This window comes from Pelecanus crispus, chromosome 1 (genome assembly GCF_030463565.1).
Source record: "Pelecanus crispus isolate bPelCri1 chromosome 1, bPelCri1.pri, whole genome shotgun sequence".
In the NCBI taxonomy this organism is placed as follows: Eukaryota; Metazoa; Chordata; class Aves; order Pelecaniformes; family Pelecanidae; genus Pelecanus; species Pelecanus crispus.
Genome location: NC_134643.1, coordinates 128,960,836 through 128,971,005, shown reverse-complemented (window position 1 = coordinate 128,971,005; position 10,170 = coordinate 128,960,836). Strand labels below are relative to the sequence as shown.

The following is a 10,170-nucleotide window of genomic DNA, read 5'->3' as shown; positions in this document are numbered from 1 at the left end:
GCTACCTTCTCGTATGGTGGGGTTTTTTATTACAATGATTTAATTCCTAAATGCCTCAAATTAGGAATTCCTCTTTGTCAGGAAAGCATTTTTGCCAGTGCTTCTTTTGACCAATTTCAGCAAGCCACCTGCACACACTTGAGTGGCTTTGTGCAAAAGGCACAGCCTTATGCATACGCTTAAATACTTTGCTAAATTAGATTCTCAGAGAGCTCTAACAAGAGAAATCGTACTTCCATTTAAATCAGCCCAGGTTTTCCTGTTTACCTAGCTGGAGTGAAATTCAGACAAGACCCACTGGCCAGAGCCTGAGTCAAGCTCATTGAGGCCACACAGGTCCACCTGCTAAGCATGGCACCGTGTCTCTGCTCAGCCTAAGCTCCAATATACCCCATGAGAGGGATCACATGCACGTTCAGCACGTAGCATGAACTCATGCTTTCCTCTGCCTGGTCTGCCCAGCTCAACCCGGACTGCCCACAGCTGGCTGAAGCTCAGCCCCTTCCTACACATACCACACTCACTGCAGTGTGGCTGCAACTGGCAGCAAGGGTGGGGAGCAGCCAAGTGGTCACCATGCTCGACCTCAGTGCTCCTCTAGAAATGCTGATGGACCCCAAGGGTGGGATTCATCTCACCTGACAGCAGTGCAAACGTCTACATTTAGCTGGTGGTTTTAAATCCCTTCACAGTCAGTGCAGAGGGAGGGGCAGTGTGTGGGTAACAGGCCTCCCGTAGATATTCCTGCAGGCTAGTCGCTCCCTAGAGGTGCCCATCGCCCTTCCATCCGCAAGTAAGGGATCCAGAGAGCTAGTGCAGGTGCAGACATCTGCAGTAGACACCTGAAGGCAAGGGACATAAGTCTCACCCATAAAACCTCATGGTAATTTAGAGGAGGCTGCATCCCACCTGCGCCACAGCAGCTCTGCAAAAGATCTTCCTCTCGTCTTTCAAGACAATGCCATTCTTCTGACAGATTTGCCTTTGAAAGTGGGAGCTCTCTCAAGAACTGTTAGGTGATACAATGAATTTTTGCATTTACAGATCATCCAACCATGCTGCTTGCCAAGGATCTGCATCAGATTTCGGAGAAGTTAGTGAATCAGCTCCTTTACTTCTCTTTGTTCGTAGTTTTTAATATGAAACTAGCCTCACGAAAGAGGAGAGCAAAGAGGACAAATGGCTAGGGTGAAGGGCAGATGAGGATAGCTAGTTTATTTGTGTGTAATACATACCAGAAGAAACTTCCAGATGATTCAGAAATGACCAACTGTGCAGAGAAAGAGTTTATATAATCTATCTATAACCTTAATGTATTGTATCTATATTAACTTCCTTCCTCGCCTGTGTTATGCTCCCTCACTGGTTTTAAACTTTACATTGGAAACTGGTAGGGACATGGACTTCCCGCCACACCCCTACCTGGCTTGTTTGACCATTGCCTAAAACATGAGTGCTGCTTCTAACTGGGTCTGAGTCACCACCCTAACAAACAACAAGAAGAAATTCAGAGCAAACAGTAACTTGAAAAAGTCTTCTTTCAGGATAGTTTTCTCTCAAATGTTATCTATACTGTCTTCTAAAACCTAGAAATAATTTTAAAAATCTGACTGAGCTCAGATTGTGGTATTTTTTCCTCCTCATGTTGTAACTTCTGCACAAACTTTCTGCCGTTTTGTCTTTTTCATTGTACTGGCACTTGCTGGCTAAGCCACCTCAAAGAGGAAGAAATGCTGCAAGTAAATATGCAATGGGTAAGTTACTGAGGGTACAGGACATTATTGCTTAAAGAACTAATGTTTCCTTCCATGTCACTGAATAACTTACGTATGACTACAAGATGTTAAAAACTAGAAAATTCTTGAATGATTAGTTCCATGTCTCAAACCACAGGAACACATAGATGGATCCAGCAAGAAAGTGATCAGTGGATTACTGTTAGTGATATATGGACTGCTGTTCTCTGAATGCTGTCAAATGACTGAAAACATCCAATATTTTGGTTTTTGTGGAATTAGGATCCCTGCAGTTTTCCTTTGAGAGGCAGAATTGTCTCCTGGAATAAAAGGACAAGACAGAGAGAACAGACATAGAAGTCAACTGAGCCCAAACTTTTTCTGTGAAGAGCTTTCCTGCCATGAAGTAGGATCAACTCGCACCAGCACGAGGGACAAATGAAGAAGGAGGACTTCAACATCTTTTCATTTATGTAGACGAACACCTGTCTGATGTTGGTACAAATGGCTCTGCCTAGAAAACTACAGTAGATGCCTGTATGATGGGCAGGACACAGGAAAATATTGCCTGGTGAGGAACTTCATTGTTGTCCACAGGTTGTCTACGGCTGCTTGTGGCTACCACGTCTGAGGGGGCCCATCTGCTGGTGCCCACGGCAGGCACCCCGAACTGCACAGGAGCAGAAGCTGATGCGAGGCCACAAGCTAACCAGTGCACCACATGCACACAAGGACTGCTCCTCTTTGCTGTTTGCAGCCTGCCATTTGCTTGCAGCAGCAGCTATTCCACAGAACTTGAAGCCTCTTATTCTCAAATGCCGAGCTGAGGAAATAAAAATTAACACTGAACACGCAGCAGACCCCAGCAGTGAGATGGGGAGTCGGTACTGTAATGTGAAGCTCTTTGCTCCTGCCATGGACAGCACAGATACTTGTGGAAAGAAGATATCTTTGGCTCCCCTACAGAGATCGAGCTGAGATTAATGGCAACTGCGAGGGCTGCCTTCCCCTTTATGCGATGCATGCTTTAAAGCTGTGGCCTCCTGCCATCTTGAAATATAATCTTGTGGTATTGTCTTCATTCAGGCTCCTCATCAGCAATGTGAAAAGGGAGAAGAAGCCGGTGGCAGGATTAGAGGAGAGGTTGAAATATTCTGGGCAGCATATGCTGTAAGTCACATTACACAAAGAGTATTATTGGACTGCTCATTGGCTAGGGCTTTCCCTTCTGGAAGCACTGCTGCTTGTAAAAAAGAAAACCTGGTGAAATGTTTTATAACACATCAGACCACAGCATATGACACACTGTGAGCACAGTGACAAGCACTGAAAATATTTTTCAGGCCCTGTCTGCTCGGCTCCTCGGAGATGCTTTTGTGCTCATCAGGGTTATGCAAGATTCATGGGAAAAGAGGAGAAAGAGAAGTGAGAATAATAATTCAGAAGGATATTAATAAACGTCCTAAAATTACTATCATCAGGTGACCCATCTCAACCTTAAAACTAACTGAGTACTTCAGTCTTGGAAGGCTGTTTGAGACCCTTGTTGTTTTAGAAATGAGAAACCACCTTTTGTTGTTCAGTTTAAATTTATTTGTGGCAAATTATACCTATTTGTTCTTAGACTACCAACGTTTTTAACTGAAATAGATTATTTTCCTCACCTGGCCATAATGTATTTACAGAGAGCAGTCATATCCTCTCTGAGACTTTATTTTATTTCACTAAATAAGCCAAGCTCCTTTAGGTCTCCTTTCTTACCTCCATTCTCTTGGTCACCTTCCTAGTTCTTCTCTGCACTGGTTCCAGTTTGCAGTCACCTTTCCTGACCATGACCAGAACAGACCATGACTGACCAGACCCATACACAGGGTTCCACAGGAAATTGTAAGAAATTATATTTCTTGTACTAATTTTTTTTTTTCCTGAAAAAAGGCTCCTCTTTGTCCTATACACATAAAGGAAAACAAACTAAAGTGAATTTCCTATCTCTAAAAGCTACTTGGGAAGTTGTAAATGTTCAGAGTCAATCTTTCTTGGAAACCCTTGACTATACCAGATTTCCACAACTGAAACATATCCTTCTGAAGTCTGGGGAGCATTAAAAATTTACAAGAGCAACTGCATTCATTTAAAGTGTCATGGTCAGTCTTGGTGGCATGTTTTAAAAATCTTCAGCTTTCATCAAACTGGCTTCAAACGCAAGTTATTGTTTTGGCTCCTGACACTATCATCGTGGTCAGACATTTTTCTTGTCATGTAAGAAATCATTTTCCTCTTTTGGATCAAAGAGTACGTGGTCTTGTCTACAACTTGGAGCACTTGAACAAGTTTTCACAGTTTTCTTTTTGACCCCTGGACACAGACCATCACTTACCCATTTTATTGCAAACATCTTCCTAAGTAGCAGCAACCCACATCATTATGCCTTGCCTCAAGTCCTTTTTTGCTGACAAAAAAGGTAAAAACCTGCCAAAAGCTTCACAGTTTGCCATATGGAGGGAAAAGAATTTCTTCTCAGGAGCTGGGGGGACTAAAGAGAAGATATACAATTAAAAATTTCATTTGCACTGTCATGCAAAAGTGCAGCAAGGTATTTCTAAATGGAATCATAATTTTAAAAAGGATCTCCAAGTTTCCAAAAAGATACCGATTCACTGAATTAAGTTATTCTTTGAACAATAGTTCTTTCCCTCAGTTTGGGGATTTAGATACGTTGAATTCTCATCCTTCTAAATCAAACACCTCCTTCCCAAATTGTAATTTCAGAAAGAGCAGGATTCTTGGTCTACTGAACATGTGAGTTTCCCAGCCACCAGCAGAAGTGCACTGGCTCACACCTCTTCCCCTTCCCCTGTGGAACTGCCATGGATGAGTCAACTCCCCCCTCCACCTCAGCTCTTCCATTCTTTAAACTGGGTTAATTGCTTCTCTCACAAAAGCATGCAGTAAATTCAAATCTAATCATGGCTTTGAGCTGGCATAAGCTTAAAAAGATACAAAAACACTAGCAGGAACTCCATTTAGTCATCACAATTTTGAGCAAAGAGAAAGACATAAATTAATTTTTAAAGAGCAAGTACAGTGCTACTGCAAGAAAGCTGCACACTAGAACTGTACCGAAACACCTTCTCTTCATACATGTCTCACTCAAGTAAACTTGGGTGGCTACTAATCTGAGTCACATTTAAAACAAAAAGCAAGAACTGATAGCTTCTGTGCCATGCCTGCAAAATATTTAGTTCTGTATTGGAAGGTTATAATTATCTCTCATACCAGAGCAACTTTATACTGTGCTTAAAACATTGCTAGTGTTTCCTCCATAAAATAAACCTTGACACAAACAGTACTTAAGCATCACCACAGGGATATAGCAAAAACACAGATATAAGCTAAAGAGCAAGAGAGATTTGAATGGAATAACCTTTTTGTGCTAATATAGTCTGACCTAGTATTTTAAGAGGTCATCCAACAACCTCTTGTGTTGGCAGAACAAACCAGGGTCAGTCAGATTTTGCTCTGTTTAACTCAAAGATTTCTCAATACTTGTAAATTCTCCATATAACCAGACACAAAGATTAGAGGATACAGTTTTAATTATGCTTGCATAAGTATGAAAGAGCACAGTTGATTTAGAAGGAGTTACAAAAATACACAAAATATGCATCTATGTTGGAATAAGAAATTAAATGCAATAAAACCCATATCTGATTTTTTTTTTTTTACAAGGAATGTTTTCAGTATCTGTCTAAGTAAGCTTTGGAGCTGAAACACTAATCCAAAAGCAGTGCCTTGCACAGATCACTTTATTCTTCCTTGCCAAACAGATCATCCAGCAGAGGTAAGTATCTGATCCCTTTCACAGGAAGGGATGGTGGACGTCTGCTCCAGTCATCTTCATTCTGAAATTGGTAACCCAGAGAATATCTTAGAATATAATATTGAAAACAAGAATAATTAAAAGCTGGTCAACATAAGATTAAATGAGCTGCTTCATTTCCACAAGCAAATCTGTGAAAAAGTGTATCTTTATACAGCACATCCTCTTAAAATATTACTACATGAGTATTTTTATCAAACTTGCAGAATATTTTATTAAACATATTTTCTATCATTAGCCCTTTTTCAGATATTTTCAAATTAAATAATGCTATATTTTCTTCGTTAAGATGCTTATGCTTGGAAGTCTTGCAAGTCATCTATGTCTCAACACCGAAAGTCATACAAAATAATGAGACAGAAAGAAGAAAAAAAGTCAGCTGAACAAGCACAGCTGTTGCTGAAATCTATCTGTCAAATACAGGTACTGTAGCCCCAAAATATTGCTGTTAATTCACAGTAAGTCATGAACAGAATGACAACGGGATTCCAAAGTTCAACAAGATTTAAATCCCTTCTTTTCTCTGATTTTTTTCCATTTCATATTGATGTCTTCATTAAAATATTCTTGTACTGTACCAAAGACAGCCTAGGTATTGTAACTAACTAACAAAATAATAAAGTCAATAAAACTCAGTTAACTATACTGGCACCAGTTTGGGCGCAGTTCATTAAAACAGTGCTATATGTCAGTGTGACAGCTACAGCAAGGCTTTGGAGCTGATGAGGAACTGATTATTGCAGCATGATGATGACTGATCATAATTTCTATTGATGCTCTTTCTTCCTTTTTGATTTCAGCTGTAACCTTCCTCCCGTAACTCCATGTACCATTCTCAACTGAGGTTCTTGGGCATCAGCCACTCCCAGAAAGCCCATCCACTGGCTGTCCTTCCTCCAAGCAAAGATAACGTCTTCTTCATACCCAAACGAAACGTCATCTTTTATGCTGATCAGAACATACGTTTCAACACAAATGTCCACTTCAACCTCCCGCTTGTTTCACAAGCATCTTTTCCTCCACACCTTCAACTTGTGAAGTCTGCCTCTTGGTTCCACTGCCACTTGCACCCCACCTTCACCCCACAGGAGCTATCTCCTTCCCTCACCTGCCAGCAATCAGTTCATGCTCAATGGCTACCTAAGCCATCCTGTAAGGGGAAAAAATGGTCAAACACATTCAACACCAAGTGTATCTGTGCCCCTGATTCTCTCACCCTTGTTTTTTGGCACAGAGCTTAGCACCATCTTCAAGGCAAAAATCCTCCAGGCAAAGGCTCTGACCTTTTTGTTTCTGCGGTACTGAGGCTCACAAGGCCCCTTCCCTTACCCTGACACAATCTCCTGAGAGCAGTCACTGTTTAAATATTGAGTTATAACTTAAGCACAGAATTCTTCTGTACAAACAAAGAATATCCACTGAACAAAACCTCATGCACACTTTGAACCACAGGACTGCTGTATAAAACACGTGGAAGGGCTTTCATTTGATCTGTACAAGACAGAAAACTTCTCAATGACAAAACGAAAAATAAACCACAGTGGAAAGCAGAGCAAACCAGCAGCATTGGGCCCTCGTTAGACATCACCGACAGTTTGAGATGCTACAGAAGAAAGAGCTGGTAAGCCAAGTAAGAGAGAAGAGTCAGGTTAATAGCACAGTACTTGAGGAATATTGGTTTAAACTATGTCACCATCAAACTTGAATTTAAACGAATGCTACATTTCTGAACAGCCTGAATACAATCAAATACATTCTGTACAAGCATAGCAACACATTGGCTAGGCCAGAACGGCAAAACTACGTGTTGGCAGAAAGGCTTCAGTTTTATCTGTTACAAAGTTTATAAAAATCAGCATAATTGCATTATGCACCATCTATTTTAAAATGTTCCATTCAGCACAAGGTGGCAAGATCAGATTAATCTCTGTAGTTTGTTGATACCACATTTTTATTTACCCTAAGTAGCAGGCTGGTGGAGATATACAAAGTTTATCCATCAATACTGCTCTTGCTGTACGCCTACCAGTAATGTGGTGTATTATGTACACGTTTCTATGGAGTTATAAAAAATAAATAGCTATTTTCTGCAGTGTCAGTGGAGTTTAAAGTATTTCCTGGCTACCTCAGCAAGTGAACAGATTGTTTGGCATGTGACAACAATATTTGTGGGTGAAGTGGTATTCACACCCATTGTTCATGGACAAATACACCTATTTCCCCTTCTCTTCTTTTTTCTTCTAGAAAAACGTCACAGAAATGTGACGCCTATTAGGTACAGGGGTGCTGTGAGGCTCCTCATCCCTGTTTGACTTCTCTGCTTCATTCTAAACCTCCCAGAAAAAAATAGTTACTTGAGGAAAACAGACACAAATATGCAAATATGAAAGCTGTTGTGGTCTGCATTGGATAAAGCATTCATGTTAAAAGCTAGACAAATTATATCAATGTACTGTACTGTTCCTTTGCTCAGATACACTGGTTTTACCTTGAGAGGAACCTTTATCATCTGGAAAGCAGGGATCTGATTCTTTCTCCAGTTCAGCCCATCCACAAACTTTTTATATTCAACTTGCTTACGGTCATCTTCAAACCTAAGCAGAATATCCATAAGATGACTCAAGGTTAAAGGAAATTTTTAACAAAGTAGTATCATGTTATCTACAGCATACTAATACATTACCCTTTGGATAACAATTTTCTACTCCTTTATTACCAAACGCTGGCAGAAGTAAAGAAAAACACTACCAAACTGTCAGGACTTCTATATCATACATTCTATTCCATATTCTTACACCTTATTATTGTCTCTCATAGTAGAATTAAACTTCTTTAAGGTTTATTACATTTCAATTAATTTCATTTTACTTTTGAAGCATTGGCCAACCTTTTCCAACACTGGGATCTCACAATTGGTGACAAATATTGAGTTGGGATGATCGGTGTATGATTCCTTTGTGTAGAAGAGAAACAGGTAGAATGATACAAGAGAACTGTGCTATAACACAACTAACCTGCTTTATATGGCTTCTACAATCATTTCCTGAAAATAAGCAATCCTTCAGAAATGCTGCTTGCACACACCTTGGGATCAATTTACAATCGACAAACATACAGCTCTCTAACCTATCAAATAATAGCCAGAGTCAAAAATCACAAGCCTTGTCATTTGGCAGTTGTTTTATGGCATTGTTCTTTATTTCTATGGAATAAATATATATTTGTGTCAGTTAGGAGGGTCCCCTAAATACATGAAGATATATATGCTGCCAGCTAATGTCTACAGGTACATGTGGATCACGCTATCTCCCTCCCTCAGATTTCTCAAATAATTACCTTGCACTAATAAACCCCATAGGAGCAGATTTGTAAGCCATGCCATCCTTTTGCCACTGACTTGGATAAAGCAGCTTCAGAAAAAAAGTCCTCAATTCAGCAAAACACTTCAGTGATTAAGGCACTTGGGAAGCACTGTTATTTCAGTGGGACTAGTCAAATGCTTGAAAGATATCCGCAAGCTGAAGCTACTACGCAAATGATTCTTGAAATGAACAGCTTAACTGCTTTGCTACAAATACTGTACTAGCAGCTTCTGTGAATGACATTTGTCTCACCTTACACTACCTACATATAAAAGAGACCTGGTTTAGGTCCCTGGAAGTGTTTGTGCTTCTCTGGGGTCCATGGAGAGACATACACAACTAGCAAGATTCAATACCTATTCTTTGGTGGGAAACATCAGGTTAAACAATTCTGCCCCTTAATCTCATGAGACAAATACTACTGCACAGGAGCAGGATCATGTCCGGGAAACAAGTCTTTTAGAAAACCATTTTATCTTGTTCTTAAAGAAATAGCACTGCACAAAACATGGGCCTCAAAACCCTTCAACCACTGCAGAGGGTTCTGGTAAAAATTAAGCATGAAGGTACTTCAAGGGACAATTTACAGCACAAACTTGGAAAACAATACCAGAGAAGAGGAGAAATAAATCTAGTGACAAAAATAAACTACAATAAACTGCAACTCATCCTCTCCTTCTCCTCCCCCCAAACCTTTCATTTAATAGTCAGCAGGAGAGATAATAGTAAAATATACTGAGAGCCATAAACAGAGATGCTAGTGATAAACTGGAATGTTAAGTACAGTGAGTTATGCTGAAGATGAAAGCAAAGTCAGAAAAGAATGCTACTGTTACTAGTACTAAAGAGGAGCCTGAAACATTGCCATGAGAAACCCTCCTATGATAGCTTGCTTCTTTATAATAGCTCACATGCAAGTTAACATTTTCATAAAGCCTTACTTTTGGGGAATATATCCAATACACAAGAAAATTACCATTCCCACTTCTAGCAGGTTCTTGATTGTTTCAGGTTTTTTGCAAGTGGCAGTTGGGAAAAGAAAGGAGTTTTGCATTAGATGTAACAAGACAATAAAAAAGTTTATACCTCTTGGAAAAAAGCTATGGCACACAGATTTTGAATTGCAGAACCATCATGACAATTATTTTTTTTCTTTTACTATATATGTACTTACCTTTTGCTTATTGTGAAA

General features: G+C 39.9%; 1 protein-coding gene across 1 annotated transcript in view; it reads right to left on the bottom strand.

Annotated features, from left to right (window-relative positions):
• Positions 1-5,542: 5,542 nt before the first annotated feature.
• Positions 5,543-10,170, bottom strand: part of EFHC2 (EF-hand domain containing 2) — a 62,622-nt gene continuing 57,994 nt past the window's right edge. The window contains exons 14-15 of the mRNA XM_075727042.1: positions 8,105-8,210; positions 5,543-5,638 (exon numbers count right to left, since the gene is read on the bottom strand). Coding sequence (XP_075583157.1) covers positions 5,543-5,638; positions 8,105-8,210 — 202 coding nt within the window. The remainder of the gene's footprint in view (positions 5,639-8,104; positions 8,211-10,170) is intronic.